At 36.8% G+C, this 24,008-nt stretch overlaps 1 protein-coding gene across 1 annotated transcript in view; it reads right to left on the reverse strand.

Annotated features, from left to right (window-relative positions):
- Positions 1-24,008, reverse strand: part of DYNC2H1 (dynein cytoplasmic 2 heavy chain 1) — a 202,261-nt gene that overhangs the window by 86,375 nt on the left and 91,878 nt on the right. Inside the window, exons 72-79 of the mRNA XM_009274630.1 lie at positions 23,359-23,409; positions 20,575-20,652; positions 19,246-19,377; positions 17,259-17,331; positions 11,756-11,916; positions 6,526-6,651; positions 3,136-3,246; positions 1,039-1,194 (exon numbers count right to left, since the gene is read on the reverse strand). Of these exons, the coding sequence (XP_009272905.1) occupies positions 1,039-1,194; positions 3,136-3,246; positions 6,526-6,651; positions 11,756-11,916; positions 17,259-17,331; positions 19,246-19,377; positions 20,575-20,652; positions 23,359-23,409 (888 nt within the window). The remainder of the gene's footprint in view (positions 1-1,038; positions 1,195-3,135; positions 3,247-6,525; positions 6,652-11,755; positions 11,917-17,258; positions 17,332-19,245; positions 19,378-20,574; positions 20,653-23,358; positions 23,410-24,008) is intronic.

Genomic DNA, 24,008 nt, shown 5'->3' on the forward strand with positions numbered 1-24,008 from the left:
CACCCCCAGGTCCTTTTCTGCCAGGCAGCTTTCCAGCCACTCTTCCCCAAGCCTGTAGCATTCTAACTGTACCAGTTAGAAACTGGTAATCTTGAAGCAAAATATAAAATCATCACTAAGTCTGCACGAGACAAACACAGCTACAGTGGAATTAAGGAAAAAGCAGTAATCCTGTCTTGTGTCACTTGGAAAGCTGGTCGTAAATGAACGTGAAATTGAACAAAGCCAAATGAGAGTTCATCTATCAGATCAGTACTTTAAATATTTTCACCTATTCTACTTCTTGAACACCATATTCAAAGTCTGTTACTACAAGAGGCAGACAACCTTCTAAATCACAAACTCAGAATGAATAAAAAACTCTCAAACATTCCAGGCTCTGTCAGATCAGATCTTTAAGATGACAGGTTAATTTCACCACTATTCTAAATAAAATAAACAAGACATAGAACAGTTTGTTGGTTAGGGTTTTGTTCTGTTTAATTTAAGCATCTGCAGCCAGAAAGAAATGTTTGCTTTAAACAAAAATTTATCTAAGGAAAAAACACATCACAGTCTGAAAACCATTATAATCCTCGCAACAAGTGAGTAAATTCCCTTGTTCTTCCTTCTCCTTGAACAGGGTTTGTGTGCAGAAAGAGTAGACAGTATCATCTCCTCCTTCCCACCAAAGTGTCTCTTTTCTCACATCTTCCATTCAACCGTGTAAGTTTCCAAAACTTTTTTTCCTGTCCCAAGCAAACAGGATTCACATAATCTTTTCCATGGGACCTCACTCCTGCATCAGTGTCAGTTAGTACACAAATCACAAAATAACCCCATCCAGGCAGTAGCAATTTTCAAGGGGATAGGAATTTAGGCTACCAAGATCTTATTTTGCAATGAATTCGGAGACAATAATGAAGGCAGGCACCAGAAGTATCCAAGTTTTACTCATCTCTGAACATGATCTAACATATACCTGATGAAAAATACTTCCAAGTATAAAAGCTAATAAATGGGGTAAATTTTTAAAAAGGTAGCAAAAAAAATTATTACCTGAGGTATATAATTTCTTCTTTCTTGGCATACAGCATGAAACCATGCTAAACAAAAGAGAGAATGTGCTCGAGACAAATTTCCCTTTTTATTAATTTGCTCTGGTGTCCAAGATTCATAGGTTCGCAAGAGATTCTTTTTGAGGCCCGGAGGTGCCTGCATTGGAAGGGAAAACATTGTTCTAGACAGAAAACCTGATACTTCTATGCACTATTTTCTTAAATTCTAACTTACAATTTATAACTTAATGAAATGACAAACAGTACTTAATAAAACAAAATTTAACAAGAAAAAAATCTGCTTGTAATAAATGGCCTAACAACAGAATGATCTTATACTGAAAACAGCTTAAACAACTTAAACATACTGAAATTGTAAGCAGGACCAACTGATAGGAGGACTGAACTACACTAAAAGAACTTAGTGAAAGAATACTACTCTATCAAAATATGTAAGCTTAAAAGTAAATTCAATTTTCTGAATTTAAGAACAAGAACTTTCTTCTGATTTTACAAGCTCAAGTACCAATTATCATTTCTGTGATCAGAGCCAACTCGCCTTATGCCATCACCACACTCTGTTTGTTAGCATATAGATATGGTATATATGTATGATAAAATGCCAGTTCTCTGATTTAGTGTTAGGTAGTGTTCACAATCAGTAGAAATAACTGCAGTTAAAGTGTATATAATAACAAAGATTACAGTGCTTAAAAGTAAAAACAACCGATTAGATACCCAGCCATTTTCAAATTATTTGCAAGTGTGAAGGCAAACATAAATTTTAAAGAGATTTAAATCACATTTTCATATTTATAAGAATGTTCTTTCTTTCTTTTGAAAAATAATATTTGTTAATGTTTCCATAAGATTACCACAGTTGCATATGTTGCATATGCACAGTTGTGGCAAATAATAGCAAAATATTGTAGTCAATTGATGATTTTCTTTTAAACTATCTATGTCTTGATTGGTAACAGTTAAGGAACGTACCACAACCATATAATAATAAAATAGTATTAGTCAAGTCATTGGCAATCATTGCCCTTTTGTGGTAACACGATATTTACTATAAATGATAAAAAAGGTAACAAAAGGATTTAGAACATTGCATCAGTGCGAAGTTCCAATTATTCCAAAGATAGTGGGATCAGTAACTTCAAGAAGCTAGATGAAAAGAAATGTGACAATCCTATACAGTCCTGTAGTTTCTGTACCACTGAAGACCTCAATATAAGCCAGAAGGTACCCCAGAAGTTTAAAAATACCTGCAGTCAATATAAAAGTGTAACAATTTTGGCTTCCTGAAAGTCAGCAACATTGGACTCTAAAAGGTCAGAGCTTCTTGGTTTAACTGTAGGCAAAATCTCCACACTCCATAACCAATGGAAGAGTTAGTAGCACCCCTATCCATGATTTCCATAATGGACATTAATGCATAAGTGCATAAATGATTAGAGCACATTCCCACAAGTTGGATGAGCATGGTCCCAGTTATCCCTTAGGTTGATCCATTCTGAAAGAAAAGCTCTCAATTTTTAGTAAAGGCCTTTAACTGTATATTCTGCTGTATGGGAAGAGAGCCATTTTTGTTAAAAGGGTCCAGTGAATATAAAGCTATGGGGCCAAAAAGAAAAATAAGGAAGAGAAAGTGTGATTCTGTGATCTTCAGATGAGCACATTCATCAAGAAGGAGGAATTCCTTGTTTTTCATCCATGTCCCAACACCTGTGTAGGTTTTTGCTTTTAAGAAACACTGATTAAATGCACAAAAGAATTTGGAGCACAAAACCAAACGAGTACTTTCAGTTCAGACTTTCAATTGGAAAAAATATCTGGAAAGAAATTTTACAAACCTTCCTTTTAAAGCACAGCTTCTGCAAATTTCCACATATACATTATAAATGATCATTAAAAATCTTTTTCAAGGTAAATTCATAGCATTTTTTGTATTACATCTAATTGAAATACAAGGCAAAACCAGCTATGAAAACAGTCCACATTATCCAAACTTTATTCTATCTAAACATATAGTTTACTATACATCAAAGTTCATTCTTTGAAAACATGGAATAAAAGCTTTCCAAACAGATCTTACTTCGTAAGTTATTTTCAGACTTGACTGAAGCAAAATCGGAGTAAATTTTGGATGAACTTCAGTAGTAAGCCAAAGGCGGAAGTTTGATTGAGGCTGTAATGTATTCAGTTCCTATTAAAGAGATGTTATATATTGAAGTAGGTTTTGTTTTTTTTTTTAATATACAAAACAGTATTTACAAAATTATAATATCCTAAATTAGAAAGTTAGGCTTGTCTAAAAATTCTTTAGCTGTTTTTACAAGTGAGGTTATTCAAAAGACTATTGTTCAAGATGTCTTGTCTCCACACATTCTATATGCCCATCATGCTCAAGTTCAAAGTTCATCCTAGCCTTGTCAAAATATTTGCAACTCCCTCCCAGATCCTCAATTCAGAGCACAAAAATATATCGCAGTTCTTGACTTCTTTTAAGTAAAAAAACACCAGAAGGCTCAAAAGACGAAGGCTTGGAATGTGGGCTGCATATCAATAGCAGATCTCGATGACTTTCAACAACTGTATAGCTAAATTAATTTCTTTTTCTTCAAGTGGTTGTTGTATGCACACTTCACATATCATGATTCACAGAAAACTGAAGATATGAAAATGGAGTTCTAAGAGAACATATATTGTCAAATGCTATTTCAAATACAAGGGCTTCACAAAAAATATGTAAGTACTGAATGTATGAAAACATACTGCTGGTGCTTTACCTGCATCTGAAACAGACATATTTTTCACTGAAGCTACCAAAGTTGTTTGACAACTGACTGAGAACAACGGCAACAGTTTTCTTTTATGTGTCTTGGAAGAAACATAGCTCAAAAAAACTCTAACAGATTTTCTCTCAATCCATTCATTTTGATAATCTCTAAAACATAATCATAATAATTTTTTTTTCTGTGCTTTCAGTAAAGAAGAAAATTCTGTTAACCCATGAATCATTCTGCTCTTTAGGCAAAATGACAACTATATCTGGTACCTAAAAACACAGAACTGTTGAAGTTGGAAGGAACCTCTGGAGACTGTCTAGTCCAACCCCCTGATCAAAGCAGTGTCAACTACAGCAGGTTGCCCAGAACTGTATCCAGTCAGGTTTTCAGTATCTCCAAGGATGGAGACTCCACAGCCTCTCTGGGCAACCTGTTCCGCTGTTTGACCATCCTCACAGTAAAAAAGTTTTGTCTTATGTTTAAATGACATTTCCTGTATTTCAGTTTGTGCCCATGGCCTCTTGTTCTGTCACGGGACACCACTGTGAAGAGCCTGGCTCTGTCTCCTTTACTCCTTCCCATCAGCCGATACACAATAAATAATAAGATTGCCCCCAAGGCTTCTCTTTTCCAGGCTGAACAATCCCAGTTCTCTCAGTCTCTCCTTATACGACACGTGCTCCAGTCCCTTCATCACCTTTGTGGCCCTTTACTGGACTAGCTCCAGTATGCCCATGCCTCTCTTGTACTGGGGAGCCCAGAACTGGACACAGCACTCCAGATGTGTCTCAACAGGGCTGACCAGAGGGGAAGGATCACCTCCCTTGACCTGCTGGCAATGCTCTGCCTAAAGCAGCCCAAGAGGCCAATGGTCTTTGCCGCAAGGGCACGTTGCTGGCTCATAGTCAGCTTCTTAACCACCAGGACGCCCAAGTCTTTTCTGCCAAGCTGCTTTTCAGCCAGTTAGCCCCCAGACTGTCTGGGTGCCTGAGGTTATTCCTCCCCAGGGGAAGCACCTGGCATTTCCCTTTGCTGAACTTCACAATGTTCCTGTCAGCCTACATCTCCAGTCTATTGAGGTCCTACTGAATGAAAGCACGCCCATCTGTTGTATCAATCATTCCTCCCAGTTTTGTATCATCTGTACTTGCTGAGGAAATACTCCGTCCCATTATTCACATCATTAATTAAGATGTTAAACAATGTTGGCCACAGTATCAACCCCTGGAGCACACCACTGATGACTGGCCTCCAGCTGGATTTTTTGTTGCTGACAACAACCCTTTGAGCTCTGCAGTTCACCCAGTTTTCAATCTACCTCCCTGTGGTACAATTGAGTCCATATTTCATAAGCTTGTCTATGAGGATGTTATCGGAGACAAACTAAGATATGAAAATGATCCACAGCCTTGGAAGCAGGAGATTTAAGAAAAGAAAACAAGGGAATTTACATGCTGGTTCAAATGCAATCATCTGCAGCACGCATCCTCTGATACATTGAGTTTGGCTAGAAGACAGCTAAGGGCAGTCAGTTGTAAGCTGTGAAGCTATAATCTTCATATTGATAAAGTTCACATTGACCAGTGTGTCAGAAGACATATTTCATCCGCTCAAATGGAAAGACTGCGAGAACTAAATTTAAGTACCTGGATGGAATTGAACTATAAATAGGCAGGTCTCTCTTAAAAGGATGTTCAAACATATGAATTATATAGCCTCACGCTTGCTAATGGTATGCAAAACAGACAAGGGGATGTGCTGAGTCAAACATGAGCAAATCTCAGTCTATATTAAGTTCAGCAGGAAGTTCAACACCTTCAGTATTATGTTCTTGTGGAAAGAATTAAGAAACTTCTGATACATATCCATATTTAAATACTTACAAGATCTGAAATTTTATAATTAGTAAGAGGCTTACAAACACTTCCTTACTGTTACTATCATATTCAGACTAGATGACACATATCCCTTTTTTCAAAAAGGATTATACGAATGTTAAAAAGGCACATGTATGCCACATGGTCATTGTTAGACAGACAGAAGATAGACTCCAAGCTCATGTGCATGGAGTACACTTTACAGACAATCATTAGAAACTGGAAAATTAAGACTGTAGTAACTGTTGACAGGAATTCCCCACCTTTCTTTTTTGGAGTTTGTTTGTTTTGTGGATTTCACAGTGATATACACGTAAAGTCACTTTGATCTAGTTAGCAAGTTAATGATTTTACATGCCGTAAGTAAGAGTGTGTTTCTATAAAACATTAGACATCTTAATTTCAAATTAGCAAAAACCTCTTGGTGACTCAGACACAAGCTACACTTAACATAAAAGAACTAATAAAAAGAAAGTCCTGGGAAAAAAAAAAAAGAATAAATTTAAGCATACATAGATTCAGAGTTCAGCAAACATGGGCAGTATCCCATAAAGTACCAGAAGTTCTAACAGAATCATTTGTTCACTCATTGTGGCAGAACTACTCTACATTGTATGACAATTAAAGCACTCACACAAAGGAAGGAGCTGCTTAGATCTGAAGCATTTCACCTTATTCATGACTGAGAAAACTGCAAGAATTTATTTATTTAAATTGTTGTAATTTTAAACATCACCATGGAAATGCCTGAACTGCTTCAGAAATCTTGCATACTAATTTTGTCTAGTTTCCAATACATTCTTCTCTAGGTACTCTCACCTTTTCCAATACAGGAAGCCAAGATGTAACAAGATGCAGGTTCTTTAAACACAGCCATTCTCCATTGCGTGCACATTCTTTTAAAGTTTGAATAGCCAGGTCTGCTTGGCCTTGGCCCATTGCAATCTGAAATGAAAGACACAGTTGTATCAGGAATTTATCATACCTCATTTAACAGCTAAATACAAAATTGTGTTTCCAAGGTAGACTGCATATGTAAAAAAGGTGTGCTAGAGATAACCAGAATTTTCTCTAATGTGATAGGCTACTAAAGTAGGGAAAAGATTAATGAAAACATAGTTTTTTCTTTGCAATCTATCTAGGCAGAGTTTCTTAAGAAACACCATTACCTAGTCTTTTTATGGAAAAAAACATATATCATTTTGTGACATTGATGGTATTTCCCTGGGAACTCAAAAAGTAATTTAAATATCAGTGACTGAACTGTATTACTACAGAACTGCTGATACAATAAAAACGAGATAAATGAGAACGAATTTTCTTTTAACTGTAAGTTAGGAGGACTTCCTTTGAAAAGAAACACTCAATTTCATATTGAGATGACTGAAAAACTAAGGCTGCTCTCTTTCTAACTGCGAAATATGAATAGCTTAACAAACAGTCTTTTCTTCATTTTTTATAGTACCATATTGCTGCTAAAATAAATTTGGATCTTCACATGGAAATACAAAGATCCAAAACTGAATTTTCAGATAAATTAGTGAAAATTGAAAATAAAGAAAGGAAATTTTCTGTGGCACAATTACTGCAACAATTGATGTTAGACTATCTGTAGAGTATATTTACCTTAGTCCTTCCTTAGAATCTAATTGGAAGGTGTACATAACAAAAAACCCTGAACCAAACAGATTGAAAAGAAAGTGGTCTTAGCCAATCTGAAAAGTCTTGTCTTGGCATTACCGCTATAGCAAAATAGAACTATTGTGATTATTATGACTTCATCAAATGTCCCTTAAGCAGAAATCCTCCCTGTCTTTTTATCCTAAAACTGTACTGAATCAAAGAAACTTGGGGCCTTAGCTTTATATGATGATACAGGGATATCCTTTGCCTAAATAAAACTGAGTATAGTATCTTGAAATAATTTAAAATAGCCAAAAGAAGATAACTGAAAGTCACCAGACAATATGGTAGTACACCACACAAATTTAGTCATCTGTTCTTTATCCCATATGAGAAATGATTCAACAGAGAAGAAAAATCTGGTCTTCCACGTCCTATTAAAATTGCGTGAGAAAGTGCACGAAAAAATAACAACAAAATATTCTCATTAGTAGGACAACATTCAGATGACTTAGCTTTGAGTACTGCTCCTTAATCAAATAACATACCATGTTACATTTTAAAAGTCCAACATATAAAGGATATTTAGAGATAAACACAAAAGCCATGTGCAGAGTAAGAAATATGCATTCTGAAACATTCACAGTTAGATAAGCTGGCAGTAGGATCTAAATCTTTACAATTTGATAGGAAAAATATATTACATCAATGCACATTCCAGGAAAGGAACAATTTCAATTTAGAAGCAGCATCAAACTTGATGTTTTCCATTTCTATGCTAATCAGTGATCAGCTAGATAACAACTGCCCTCCCCTGAATATTTCAAATGACAGAAGGAAATACTGTTTTACAGAAAGGTGTAAAGCGTATCGGTACTGTGTATTAGGAATATTAGGAAACCACTTGGATCATAGAATAATTTAAGTTGGAATGGATCCTGGAACGTCTCTAGTCCAACATCCTGCTCAAAGTAGGACCAGCTATGAAAGATCAGACCAGGAACTGAGGGCTTTGTCCAGTGGACTCTTGGGAACCTCCAAGGATGGAGACTGCACCGGGAAATCTGTTTGACTGTTCTCATGGTGAAAAAGTTTCTTCTTACATCCAGCCATAACCTATCTCATTACCATTTATGCCCATTGCTTCTTTCCACCATGCCTGATTGCAAAGAGTCTGAATCCATTTTCTCAGTGACCTTCTTGTAGGTATTGAAAGGCTATTATTAGGACATCACAAAGACTTCTCTGTTGGCAGGGCACAGTGCTGGCTCATGTCCAGCTTGTCATCTACAAAAACCCTCCAGGCCTTTTCAGCAGAGGTCCTCCCCAGCCAGTCAATCCATTGCCTGTATCATTGCAAGGGTTTCTTCCTTCCTAGGGGCATGACTTCGCATTTCTTGAGTTCTGTAAGGTTCCTGTCAGCCAAGGAAAGCCAAGGATAGCTGTGAGCCCATTGCTCGGTGGGGCAGGGCACATAGTGACAAGGCACATGGAAAAGGCTGAGGTACTCAATAGCCTTTTAGTTTCACTATTGAGGCTTGTTCTCAGGCCTCCCAGGTCTCCCAAACTGACAAGCAGGAGCGAAGCAATACCCACAGTAGAGACTGACAGATTTAGGAATCACTCAACACACTTAGAAATAAAAAAGTCCACAGGACGAGATGGGATGCATCCAAGTGTGCTGGGGGGCAGTTAACGTCACTCCTTGCTCTCATCTTCAAAAGGTTATGTTGATCTGGGGTGTTTGCTGATGAAAAAGGAAAATGTCGGCTCATGTCTTGTCATCTACAAAAACCCTCCAGGCCTTTTCAGCAGAGGTCCTCCCCAGCCAGTCAATCCATTGCCTGTATCATTGCAAGGGTTTCTTCCTTCCTAGGGGCATGACTTCGCATTTCTTGAGTTCTGTAAGGTTCCTGTCAGCCAAGGAAAGCCAAGGATAGCTGTGAGCCCATTGCTCGGTGGGGCAGGGCACATAGTGACAAGGCACATGGAAAAGGCTGAGGTACTCAATAGCCTTTTAGTTTCACTATTGAGGCTTGTTCTCAGGCCTCCCAGGTCTCCCAAACTGACAAGCAGGAGCGAAGCAATACCCACAGTAGAGACTGACAGATTTAGGAATCACTCAACACACTTAGAAATAAAAAAGTCCACAGGACGAGATGGGATGCATCCAAGTGTGCTGGGGGGCAGTTAACGTCACTCCTTGCTCTCATCTTCAAAAGGTTATGTTGATCTGGGGTGTTTGCTGATGAAAAAGGAAAATGTCACATTTATCTTCAAGAAGGGCAAGGAGGAGAAAGATCTAGGTAATTACAGGCTGGTCAGCCTCCACTCGGCCCCTGGGAAGGTTATGGAGCAAGTCATCTTAGAAGCCATTTCTAAACACATGAAGAACACAGAGGTGATAAGGAGCAGCCAATATAGATTTACCAATGGCAACTCATGCCTGACCGACTTCATTGCTTTCTATGATGAGGTGACTGCCACTGTGGACAAGGGGGTGCCAGTACATGTTGTATACCTTAACTTTAGTAAGACTTTTGACAGTCTCCCATATCCTCCTTATCACCAAATTGGAGAAATATGGGCTAGAGAAGTGAAAAATAAGATAGGCAGAAAAATGGGTGGACTGCTGGGCTCACAGGATGGTCAGTGGTGCAGAGTCCAGCTGGCAGCCAGTAACTAGTGGTACCCCTCAGAGATCAGTACTAGGACAAATTCTGTTTAATGTCTTCATCAGTGACCTGGGTTATATGACTGGGTGCACTCTCAGCAAACTAATGGATAACACTAAAGGGGGTCGGGCGAGCAATCAATACTCTGGGAAGGCAGGTTTGCTACTCAGATGACCTGAACAGGCTGGAGAAACAGGTTGGCAGTTCATGAAGTTCAACAAGGCAAATGCAAAGTCCTACACCTGGGATGGAGTTACCCCATGCAACAGTACAGTCTGGGGTCTGCCTAGGAAGGAGCTTTGGAGAAAAGGAGGCCCTAGTGGACAACAAGTGAGTCAACAACGGGCCCTTGCAACAAAGGCCAATCCCATCATGGGCTGTATTAGTAAAAACAGTCAGCAAGTCCAGGGAAGTGATCCTTCCCCTCTCTTTGGAACTTGTGAGACCACATCTGGAGTACTGTGTCCAGTCTTGGGCTCCCCAGTACAAGACAGACATGGTCATACTGAAGTGACTCCAGAGCAGACCACCAACATGGTCAGGGCACACAGGGCAGTTTGTTTCGCCAAGCCATCAGGAGACCTTCTTGCTGTCTACAACTACCTGATTGACGAATGCAGAGAAGATAGAGCCAGACTCTTTCAGAGGCACATGGTGATAGGACATGAGTCAATGCACACAAGTTGGAACATGGGAAATACTGATGCAATATTAGGAAAAACATTCTCCTGTGAGAGTGGTCAAATACTGGAACAAGTTGCCCAGAGATATCGTGGGATCTCCATCCCTGGATGGGGGACCTCCCCTCTCTGAGCAGGGGGTTGAAGTAGATGATCTCCAGAAGTCTCTTCCAACCCAGGTTATTCTATGAATTTAACAGCTACAGTAAATTTCTTCTTAAAAAAAGTTGTTTTCAACACCTCTGCATAGATCCAATTTTGAAACAGACACAGAAAATATAAAGTGATTTCTTAACAGTACAATTCCTGATTAAAGGCTACTCAAGGGGAATTATCTTCACCCAGTTCAGTTTTGTGTTGAATGAAAAACAGGGAAGAAGTTGTATACCATGACAAAAACCAACTGTTATATTGGCTAGGCAAATGATTTTGGTGTTGTATGCCTATTCCTGAAATCTGAGGGCTTTCCCGCATGGTCGATCTTAAACACTTTTTTAAAAAGACCTGAAATATAAGAGTTCTGTTCAGGAACTCCCATCAAAAATTAATTGGTTAACATTTACTTGTAAAATTTCTCAAAATATTTTACAGAATTTCACAAAATACCGAAGTATTCACAAACACTGAACATCTGATTTATGTTTTCTGTTGAAGAAAGAAATATGCAAGTTCTATAAGCAGAGGAAATTATGAAGTCTAGTTTTCAGTGGGTTTTGTTCATATTTCAATTATTCCACACTACAAAAGATAATGTTTCAGCATATATAACAATTCTCAGTCTCTTTTGTTCACTTCCATCTATCTTCTCATTTTTCCCTTCTCCAAGTTGGAGGAATGCCTCTTGTGTGGATTCTGCTTCTGTGAGGATCACTAATTGTGTCTCTCTTCTCCAGCCCCTTTTTGCCAATGGAATCAGAAGTTAGTGGCAAGATAGGTGGGAATAACAAACACATAAACACCAAACTGTGCTTTTACGTACTAACTTCATTAAAGACCAAGGTAAAACAGATATTACTACTGTAAAATTTTACACATTGTGGTTTTTAATCATTATGCTTATCTAAGACTGACCTGATGGTAGCACTCAGTATTTCTTTCAACACTGGCAAGTTCTTGCAATTCTTGAGAAGGATCAGCACCAGGAGAAATAATTATCAAGATGGGCTCAATTTCCAGAGTTTCTTTATACAGACGTTTCAAATTCAGAGGTGATGGAGATAATTCTTTTATTCCTATAATTAGAATTATTATGGAAATAAAGTGACTACACAGGATGGAGTGCTTCATTAACCACTTTAGAGGTCATGTGGCTTTCAAAGTTCTGTTCAATGCAGACCATAAAACTAGTCCTAAAATGAGAAAAAAATCTTTACAATATGGAGGTAGAAGGTACCATATATTGATATGAAAAAGACACAAGCACCAAAACAGTGCCTGGACTTCCAGCTTGACAAATATAAATGGCAGTCTTTATTTAGAGTGTAGTCTTCAAGAAAACATACAAAAAAAAGTAGAGCTGGAATATAAGAATATGAGAAGCTATGCTATTTGCTAAAACTAATTGCAGTGTCTATGTCCACATGCAGAACTTCTCTCCTGTATTGTCCCCAGAGCCTTAATTATTAGACTTTGAATTTACACAGTTCTTGGTACTACAATTACTTTAGTCTATTGTTTGTTTTAATATACAACTTAAATGTTTAGAATGTTGACCTAGTATAGGCAAGGCATTTATACACAAGCCCAAAGCTATGTGTATAAGTGTATCATAAACAGTGTTAACCACATATTTTCAATGCATCTTTAGACTGGTCCTTAAATAGCGAAGTGTTAGGTGCAATGGGAAATCACAACATAAAGCAAGACAGAAGAGCTGAAATCAGTGACATCTATGCCACACCTAGTAAAAGATGGAATATACATTTCCTTGAGGGCACAGTCTGCTTTCAGACTTGAGTTATCATCTCCACATAGAATACTATATAATTTGAATATAACAGGTTAGGTTGGCAAAGGTTAGTATGAGGTCTGGGTTCTCTGCATCTATCTGTACAGAGACTCTAACAGACGCAGCTAAACAGATAAAATCACTATCAATCAAAATGCTTTAAAAAAATCGAATTAAACAAGACTAATATTGGAAAATATTTTCATTTTACATTCATTAGGCATGTAGAGGTAATATAAGCAGAGATAAATATATAAACTGAGGCCATAAGGCAATTGATATGGGCAGCTCCCTTGATGAGTTCTGCCGCTCACTGCCAGTAAGCCCTAAACCCTAGAAGATCCATAAAATAACACTGAAATTAAAGTAGGGCTGTTCAGTACTGGACTGAAGCATGCTCAGCAACTAAGACTCTTCAGGGACACTTAACTGTCAAAATCTCAAAAATGTCTGACACACATCTGCAAGTTTTTTCGCAATGAATCTGTATTGGCCAAATTTGGATGCATTTTCAGAAGGCCTGAAAGAAGCTTACACTTTGAATGAAAGCTGCCCAGCATACTAGCTTTCAAGTCATTCCTCCAAACTGAGCGTATAGTAACATTTTTCACAAATACAAGCTACTCCAGATTTAACATTCCCTTAACTAACATAATAAATGGAAATAGCTAAGCTATTTCAGCTAATACAAGCTGAAAATGGAAGACAGTATCATGCCTATAATTAGAAAATCCAACATCAAATGTTTCTTTTTGTGGATGAGGACCACACGGAAGAGTTATTTGTGATGTGTTCTGATATTTGGGCTATAAACCACTGTCTTGTGCCTTAAGTAAGTTTCATCTCATCAAATCCCTCTCTACTGAGTTGTATTCACTGTAACTATATTTCACTGTTGAAGTATCAAAATATAAATGTTTCCTTATTAATTTAATATAAATATTAAAATATAACATAAAGCATTATTAGAACTTAATCACTATCTACATAAGCAATAAAGACATTGAATTTTAAAATCAAATTTTAAATCAAAATTTGATTAAAAGTAAGGTCTTAGAAAGGTAAATTTTAAGTTTTATTAACTTTTATTTCAGTGAAGAAAATAATTTTGAAAATCTTCACTACTGTTTCAATTTCTATGAAAGATACAGGACTAAAAATATCTGTTGAAGTCAGCAGGCAGCAAGGATACAAAAAACAGAGATCTTTCTGACCACTAATTAACACAGTGGAATGGGCGTCGTGCAATGCTGCAGATATTCATTATTACATGGAAATGCAGAACAGATATACAAAGTCATAGAAGTAAAATCCATTGGGTCTTTTAAGTACTGTGTTATTACTTCCAGTTGAGAAACCCTGGAGACATAAAACACTGGTCACTGCAAAAGGTTTCACTATAGGCTTGTGATGTTCTTATACTCTCGCCTTAACATTTATTATTTGTCATTGACAAAGACAGTAACAAGCTAGACAGACCTCTCTTCTTCACTTGTTCAACCATTCTTAAGTTCCTGTTCCTAGGACTGCTTTGCTGCTACAAACAGGTGCATGGAATATTCTACAATCAAGAAAAACCAAAGACTATTGGCTGCATTATTATTTCTAGCAGTGCAAGCAGAGGGCACACAGATTCCTGAGAAGTTTAATCGATTAGGAGTTTTGATATCCTACATAACTCTGTGTTAACTGGGGACTACTACTTGGCCTTGCATTAACTGAGGAATAGAATAAAAAGCTATGCTTGGGCAATAGATGAATGTGTGCACACCTGCAACTTAAGTTATAACAACGTATTTATGTTAATGACGTTAATTTAAAAGAGGTGCAATTGTAAATGAGTAACAGCCTAGCCAAATATATTGTAGCACTCTTGAGGTGCATCACTTAGAAAATTAATACAGTGTAAGTCTTCTTCCATAAAACAGTTTGTTCTTTTAGAAATTTGGACACAATGTTTAGAAAAAGCATAGCTATGCTGAAGGTGCTTTTTGTTTTAAGGAAGCTCAACAGAAGTGAAATAGAGAAAAACTACAGTACAGCCCTGTCTATTCCTGGCCATTAGAATTAAAGCTACAGCCAGGATTACATTTAGAGAACTGAAAAAAAAAGACTCCAGTGTTTTCAGAGTAAATCAATAAGCACTCATATTCCAGATAATAACTATGCAGTCAGACTGGGAATTCCTGACACTTTTCTGCCACCATGTTCCGTTCTGACAGAATTTCTTAAATTTTACTATCTGAACTGACATCCTGACATGGGAAGAAAAAGCATATGTGAGAGCAAATAACTTTTCAGAAAACATCTAAAGTGTGTGGGGGAAATCAAAGGGGAAAAAAGAAAGACCTGACATATAAATACAAAGTTTGGCACAGGATGCAAACTTCACATTTTTTATAAACTGATGAAGCTTCCATAAAATCAATGAACAACTTTTCACAAAACTTCTGTACTAAAGTCAATGCAATTAAACCAATTTAGAGCAGCTGGAACTTGAACTGAAAGTGCTTGTTAAAATTCCTTCTGTTGGTGATCTGTACACAGAGAAACAATGTACAAAACTATTAGTAAAGGTATTATTACTATTCACAATTCCAATACAGAAAGCAGGAGAGGTTATTTTTTTTAATGTTGGCAAGTAATTTTATTTTGGCCTATGTGCAATGTGACCATGAGAGCTCTGGTCTACTTTATAGAAAATGGGTCTGTGGGAATAAAATACAGACTTGTTTAGCCTGCACTGATTTTCTTTCTTTGCATCTCTACTGCTTTTTTGAAGGATATGAAAATGTAGGTAATTAAAATCAAGCCTCTTTAAATACTATTTCTGATGTAGCCAGACTCAAAAAACTAAGTTAAAGCAGATATGAAAAAAAACCAACTCAATGAGTGATATGGAATGATTTGGAAGTACACTGTCAATATGATTTTTGCTAACATGTTGCATTTCAGTATAGCATGTAAAATAAATAAGCATAATTTGGGTGCCCACAAAATACATTTATAGAAAATTCTTATGAACTTTATCTTCAAAAGAAATTATTTTAATCCCCCTTCATCCATAAATTTAAAAATATATGTAAAAGATGAAAAAAGGAAAAAAAACCATATCTGGATAAAGCAGAAGTGGAAGGCTTTCTTGTAGGCTATTACAGCTCTTCTGGAACTCATTTTTCTCACAGGAAAACAGCCAAAGGAGATTGGAAACTTAACAGTTCCCTTTTGAACTAAGTGAAACTGTTTAAGAATTTTCAGGGCAAGGACCCTGAAAAAGACATGATAGGAAAAAAAAATGAAGAAAATATTCATACAAGCGTGACTGCTGTTATTAGTTGGAAAACGCTAATAATGATTTATGACATAATCTCAAAATAAAATCTCACTGATATGCATGAAAAATCTGCGGATGAAACCTTGCCTACAAATGGAGTCAATGGTATTCTGCCTTCCTCAGTGAGGCTGTAGTTTCATTCAACAAAAACCATTCCCTTGTGGAACGCCTTCAAGGAACTGGCATCAAGATAGACCTAACCAATTTATGTAATACATTAGGGTTTGGAAGACAGTAAGTGGGTGAATAAAGTTACTCTGAATTCAGGTCTCTGCTGGGCTTTGAGACGCACATACTGCAGATTGCACTTGTCATCTGATTCCAACAGGCAGGGACATTGTCAGCGTGGGACCTGTACCATGATGAAAGCACCCTCTCTATCTACTAACAATGTTTGACAGAGCAGGCTAACCTTACTCCTGAAAATACTGGCCTTGGTGGCAGACATGGAATGAATTTTGACCAATAAATAATGCCCACAGACAGAGCATAAACAGGGAGTCAGATAAACTCTCACACAAATGCCATTAGAAATGTAAGAATCAGAGACCTAAACTCATACCTAATCTTATACTAATAAAAAATGAAACGTATTTCAAGAACTTAAAATTACCAGAGCCATTGTTTTTTATATGTAACTCATCTATTGCATTATCATGCAAAATTGCCCATCTCAAGATCATTCAAACTGCAAATCTGCACAAGTACTGGAAATGTAAGTCCAGCCACATTACCTCGGCAGCCTATGAGTCAATTTTCCAGGTTAATTTTCTACCACATTAAAAACAACTTTTGCCACCTACATTTCAGGTCTTTACAATCTAGATCCTTTCCCTTCTGTTAATCCCACTAATGTGGGACACTGTACCACATTAAAAACAACAAATTCTGCCTTGGCCCTATGTAATGCACTGGGTGACTTTTAAAACTACAGTGTTAAACTACACATTAAATGAAATAATCTTTTTGGGAAATTTGTGTCTTAAGGAAAATGCTGCAATGTAAAACTAACAGAAAACCAGCTATCCTCCTTTCTTAATTACTCCAGTGTTCAAGAATTCATTCAAAGAATCTGACAGATCTTTTGTTATATTTTAAATCACTATGCAGCATAAACCAAACCATTTTAAAAGCGCTTTTTAACAATACTTTACAAGAACAAAATCAGCAAATCCATTTTCAAATCCTAAAACTTAGGGATTCCATAAGAACTATAAAATAAAAGAGAAACTTAGGACAAAAAATAATATTTAATTGTTGTGTGGAAACATTTTGGTGAAAAATTAACTTACCTAGGGTTTTAGATGCAAAAAGAGCCATGGCACTCTGTAGCCTGTCTGGTCTGACAGCCTGGACCACAAGTACCTTAAAATAAAATATATTCAGGTGAGATGAGTTTATAAAAGTATATTGTGACAATTTAAAAAGCAAGACTCTTCTAAGAAGGCTGAATTCTTTAAACTTCTCTTTAGAAAAAGTTATATTCTCTGAATATATAGAGCTATCTGATCATTCCTTTCCAAGATAATCTAATGTAATTGTTCTTTTGTAAGTAGCTTGTCCTATTAATAGAATCAGAAGATAGATCTACGTCTAATGTCTATTTTTAAGCTGGAACTTTTTCTACAATGTTTTAGAAAAAAGGTAGCTATGTGGGTAGCTAGAACGACAGAAAGCTAACATAGCTTTATACTGGTAATCTAAATTCTATACATGTATTTAGGCAGTAACTTCCTAACTGGAATACTAATGTTTCTGATTTCAGTGCAGTAATACAGTAGAATAATCAGTTTTGAAATAATTTCCTTTGTTTAAGCACACCTTTAGAGTTTTACATCTAACTTTTTTTTCTGAGACATTCTTTCAGACCTCCTAGTTAGGCAGATGTTTTTACTATTCTTCAAAAGACTACAGAACATGAACAGCTAATCAATTCAGATACAAATTAAAATAGCAGTTTCCCCACCAGCTACCTCTCTTTCAGTTAACTTCCTGCAAATGTTCAGTGCAGGCAACTAATGCAACTTCAGTAGAAATGATTTATTAAAATCACCACCCCTTCTTCCACCCCCTTACTTGCAGACCTGTAAGCCACAATGCTGAACCTACCATCACATTCCAGTTTCCAAGTCTGGAATATCTGTTGTTAGTTTTGGAGGAAAAATTTAACTTCATTAAATTTTTAAGAAAGTACTACCTTTTAAGCTTGAGATTAACACTAAGTGTTACTGCACTATTTTTAAGTTTAACATACAGTTTGAAAGAAACTAACTTATGAGTGGCATATAAATCTAACCAGGTAGTTTCCATATATTTTGTCAACAGAAACATTCTTAATACTTTCTATGCAAGGAACTAGATACATAATATGCTGATCATTCCAGATTTATTTTCCTATAAATGCAGAATTTTTATGACAATACATTGCACACATAAGAACTGCTTTTCTGCATTTCATCAAATCAAACATGACTCAGACAAATTCCTCTGCAAAATGGTTTGTTCCGAAATTCTGTACATGCTATTTTAGAAATTCTCCTCCTCCAGAAAAGCTCCAAATAGAAAACCCCTAAGAGCCAACCAGCATGAAACTACATTGTCTTATACCTCATCCCTTCTTTGGGTGGGCCTTCATTTTATATGAAGTGACTTCAAATGAAAAATCACAGCATCATTTGAAAGTAAGTAATGACACCCTTTCTTCCATAAACACAAGAGGGATGACATTTTTCTCTTCCAGAGGAGAAGGATCCCTGGGTGGAGGAAGGAACCTGCCTCTCCAACATTCTTGGTGAGCTCTTTAATCACCAAGCTTTCAGGAAGAGTAGTATTTCATGACTACTATTCCAAAAAGCAGTGGCTGCTACTGTGTTTTGTGCTTTTCAGTCAGATGTGCGAGTTTGCACATGTAACGATGAACTAAATTAATGATGCTCAACAAGCTGACAAATTCTGCAATAATAAAGCAACAATGAAAGACTTTTAATACCTATTCATAAAATTAATTCTGTGAATATTAATAAAGAGCTTGTTACCTTACCGGTTATGCTCAGTTGCAGCCAATACGCCAACATAAAAAAGACTCAGATAAGAGAGAACTAAATATGTATTATAGAAAAAAAAAATCCTTAGACTAAATAAACTAGTTAAGCTGTAAGACAATGTAGATAATGTCACTGCTTATAATTCAGCCAAGCCTGAAGCCTAAATTTCCAAGATGTAAAACTTTCAATGCTGAACTCACAATTATTTTTAAATAATTTAATATGGAAAGATTACCTGCTGAAATAAGGAAATTCTTTTTACTACAGTAGATGGAAAGTCTTGTTCACACACAGAGCTCTGAGAAAAAGTGTGCCACAGACCTTCATCTTCAAAGCAAAGTGTCTGATAGAGACCTGGAAGAGAAATCTACAAAACAAATCATGCATATTTAACAATAAAGAAGAATAGCCATTTGGACACTGTATATTTTAATTAATTTACAAATACCACTATGACCCTAAACCTGTAAATACTTGTGCATATCACATAATTCAATTTTATGCTCAGAGTTAAAGAACAAAAGGGTAGGTTTTAAAATCAACCATTTGTTTACCTATTCCCTGGAAATGCTAAGTCTGTATTTGCTCGATACTTTTGTTTTTAAACTTCTAGGTTCTTTGTTTTTAAACTTTGGGCTCTACCCAATTGTAGTCCTTTCCTTTAATCATAACCAGGTTCTTTTTCTATCAGTACATGCTACTGATTCACCTAGTTACTCACTTTCTGTTTGTTTGTTGGTTTGTTTTTTTAAACCCCTAACAATCATGCTTGCCACACCATTATTGCAATTGTTCCTGATCCCTGGTGAAGAGAAATGAAAAATAATGAACTCCGGATTTAGCAGCAAAAGTCCTTGCCAAAGACCGGTCAAGATTTTCCTTCTTGCTGCTGAGCTACATGCAGGAGGAGAAGAGCCTAAGACAGAATTTCAAGGACTAGTATTTTCATTTAGTTCCCTTCAGGATCAAAGGACTTCAACATTGATTGTTGTGGGATGAATCAAAGCAAGAAAGTGTTTTTTGTTTTAGTTTGAAATTACTTGATCTGAGCAATAACAAACTCCGAAACACCTTTAAAGGTGTGCATGGAAATCTGGTAAGTAGAAAACTAGTTTCCCAATTAACAGTTTATGTTTTTTAATACAGTACAAAGTGGTTTGTGAAAGTCATTACATAAGAGAAACCTGCAACTTAAATATTCTTTGCAATTTTTCCTCTGTATATTTTTCTGTCTATAGAAATTGTAGTACCTTGGGTAGGCTTACAATATTTTCTAATCTAAGTAAGATGATAGGTTCATTCACATGCATTGAAATTCATTGTTAAATGGGGTAGAGATGTACATTAACAGGTTCAGAAAAATGAGATTAAATTTTAAAAATATAGGGCTTTTTTTCAAATAGGTATATATTCAGCCATGGTTTCTGGAAGATATAATAAACAGTCTAAAAATAACAAAATATTTTCATCTGACAAATACATATTTGAGTATTCAAGTCCAAATTACTATTTGCTAAAACCAAAGGTTTTTTAAGCTAAATTCAACCCACCACATGATGTATACCTTCAAAGATGCTACTGCCCAGGCTCGGTCCTGTTCTATCCAAGAAGGAATCTGGTCACGAACACTTCTTTGTGAATCCTTATTGAAGGAAATTACATGTTACATACATAAGTTACACAAATTTTTGTGAAACACTATATTCAGTAATAAGATTGTGAAACCTATGTTTTTAATAAAAATAGCATTCATAACAGGAATCTTTCTGTGGTCTTTTGCTAAGTTCATAAATGGCATAACAAAACAAATCTACCAGTAATTTGAGATATACTGTTCACATTAACGTTTGCTTAACTACTTGAGCCTGAAAATATATTATCATTTAGAGTATCTGTATGACACGCTCAACTCTAAGTAGTTTTCTTTTCCATTAAAAACAAGTGACCCAAATGATTTGCTATCTGCATATGCACTCTGAGCAACTGACTTCAAAAAATAATTCCATTGCACATATTCACAGTCATGAAGAGGATGGTTCTTCACACAAAGGGTAATTCTGGTGTAATTCACTAGGCAAAACATCACTTCTGGATATCTCTGCACTGGTAAAGTTTGGCCACAGCTCTATGTTTCTGCTCCTTAGATGTTGGGGATGGAGGAAATTCTAAGGATGAACAACATACCTTAAGCTCCAGTGGAATCTCTGTATTCACCATATCATTTTTTATAAAAAATCTTACAGTACCCATTAACCAGTCTGACAGCCTCTGTATGGAAATGTACCTCTCAACCATTGAGCAACTTTAAGAGTAATCTTAAATGTTCAGCAGAAAAAAGGAAAGCTTTATTGCAAAAGGATAGCTCAGCCACAAGTTATGAAGTCAGAGAACGAACAAAAGTAGGAAACTCAGAAGCAATTCTAGGAATAAACTTGAAAGGGGTCTGCAATATATATTCCAGTTAGAATTGGGGTTAAACCATGTGTGTCCACAATCTCTCCAAAATCTATGGGTTCTGTGTTAGGTGGGGTAGAGGTAGGAATAGTGTAAAAATCCATTATACAATCAGATCTCACATAGCTTGAAAATGACCTAGTACAAGAAAATACTTGACTTTCATCAAGTTCACTGTCATCTAATTGAATCATAAAGACTCCATAGAGATGAAGAGGGACTTCTATGTTCAAACAGAAATGCAAAACATGTAGAGTCATCTAAGGGGTAAAGAAACTGAGAATTTAAGGACCTTTTTAGCAACCAGCTGCCTAAGTAAGAAAATCTGAGTAATACGTTATATTTTAAGTGACTTGCCACTTCTGCCAGCATGCAGGTGAACACGGTTGATGTCATGGATATTCTAAAAACGAGGTACTCACACTGGTCATTGTCTTCTACCACTGGATGTATGAGATACCCTGACAGATATCTAAACAAGGCTAAAGGTTAAAAGTAATTGGGAATGATGAAAACTGCAGCTAAGCCTGATGGAAATGAGCTAGCCTGACTGTCCTGGTTTCGGCAGGGATAGAGTTAATTTCCTTCCTAGTAGCTGGTACAGTGCTGTGTTTTGGATTTAGGGTGAGAACAATGTTGATACCACACCGATGTTTTAGTTGTTGCTAGGTAGTGCTTACACTAGTCAAGGACTTTTTCCTTTTTCAGCGCTCTACCGACTGAGAAGGCTGCAGGTGCACGGGGCGGGGGGCGGGGGGGGGGCACAGCCAGGACAGCTGACCCCAACTGACCAAAGGGATATTCCATATTCCATGGGACGTCGTACTCAGCATATAAACTGGGGGAAGAAGAAGGAAGGGGGGGACGTTCGGAATGATGGCGTTTGTCTTCCCAAGTAACCGTTACGCGTGATGGAGCCCTGCTTTCCTGGAGGTGGCTGAACACCTGCCTGCTGATGGGAAGTAGGGAATGAATTCCTTGTTTTGCTTTGCTTGCATGTGCGGCTTTTGCTTTCCCTATTAAACTGTCTTGATCTCAACCCACGAGTTTTCTCCCTTTTACCCTTCCGACTCTCTCCCCCATCCCATTGTAGGGCAAGTGAGCGAGCAGCTGTGTGGTACTTAGTTGCCGACTGAGGTTAAACCACGACACTGACCCTGAATGAAAGAAGAGATTAGCAACAGAAAAGGCAAAGACTGAGCTCATGATTCCTGACTGGGCTCATGTTTCCTAAAAAACACCTTTCAAAACTTTTGTCAAAATATTTGAGAAGGGCTATAATAGATAAGACTATGGAAAGCTTAACTTTTTTCTCTACCATTTTCTACTGGAAGGTTATTTTGAAAGTATACAGGTTCAATAGAATTGAGGGACACATAGTAAACTACAATATGATTGGTCAGACATGGAACAGAAGCTTCTTAAGCTAGTTCTGTCACCTAGGAAAATATATAAATACATCTCCAGATGCAGAACTCTGAGGCTGAGGAAAAAAGCATGCAAAATTAGCAAAGTGTGTGGACAATCCCCTCAATCCATACAAAAAGTACCACTCATATATGATACTGGGAGAAAGAGGGATTCAGAAACACTGATTTTAGTTACAGAAGTGTGCTTAAAACCTTCTCAAATATACCACTGAAAAAACAAAGTGTAATCCTGGTAACAGAAAGAAAAAAAAAAAAGGCATCAAAAGGCAAAAAGTTATGAAATTAGAAAATAAGTTGCCACGTTCAAAAGGTTTTATAATATTTATATTTCTATGTGAGAAGTTATCTGTTCCTTTCATGTATGAATACAATTAATCAAACAATATAGTAAGAATACAACCTTAACTTTTCAGGATTTAAGTAAATGTTCCTTATTTCAAAATACATAAATAAATATAGCTTACTGATTTTCTTACGGTATCTCCAATGATCACACCTGTAAAAGTCTCCCATTCCTAGGGGTAATAAATAAAAAACACAGTAAGTCACAAGACATCTTTAAGAATAAAGATTTATGTGTAGTAGCACGTAGACAAAACAGGAAAATAAACAAAGCCTAGATTCTGAAAGTTATAAGACATTTTTAAAACTCCAAGTAATACTACCAGTATGTAATTCCTTTTGCAGAATCCAAGCTAAGTGACTGCAGTGCTTTACAAGCCCTATCCTTTCTCAGCACCCACAGCTCCCACCCAGATTACCTAACCATAGACTAGCAAGAATCATAGAATCATAGAAACATTAAGGTTGGAAAAGACCTCTAAGATCATCGAGTCCAACCATCACCCCAACACCACCATGCCCACTAAACCATGTCCCTAAGCGCCTCATCTACATGTCTTTTAAATACCTCCAGGGATGGGGACTCCACCACTTCCCTGGGCAGCCTGGTCCAAGGTTTAACCACTCTTTCAGTAAAGAAATTTTTCCTCACGTCCAATCTAAACCTCCCATGGTGCAACCTGAGGCCATTTCCTCTCGTCCTATCACTAGTTACTTGGGAGAAGAGACCGACACCCACCTCACTACAACCTCCTTTCAGGTAGTTGTAGAG

This window comes from Aptenodytes forsteri, unplaced genomic scaffold, assembly GCF_000699145.1.
Source record: "Aptenodytes forsteri isolate BGI_AS27 unplaced genomic scaffold, ASM69914v1 Scaffold352, whole genome shotgun sequence".
Classification (NCBI taxonomy): Eukaryota; Metazoa; Chordata; class Aves; order Sphenisciformes; family Spheniscidae; genus Aptenodytes; species Aptenodytes forsteri.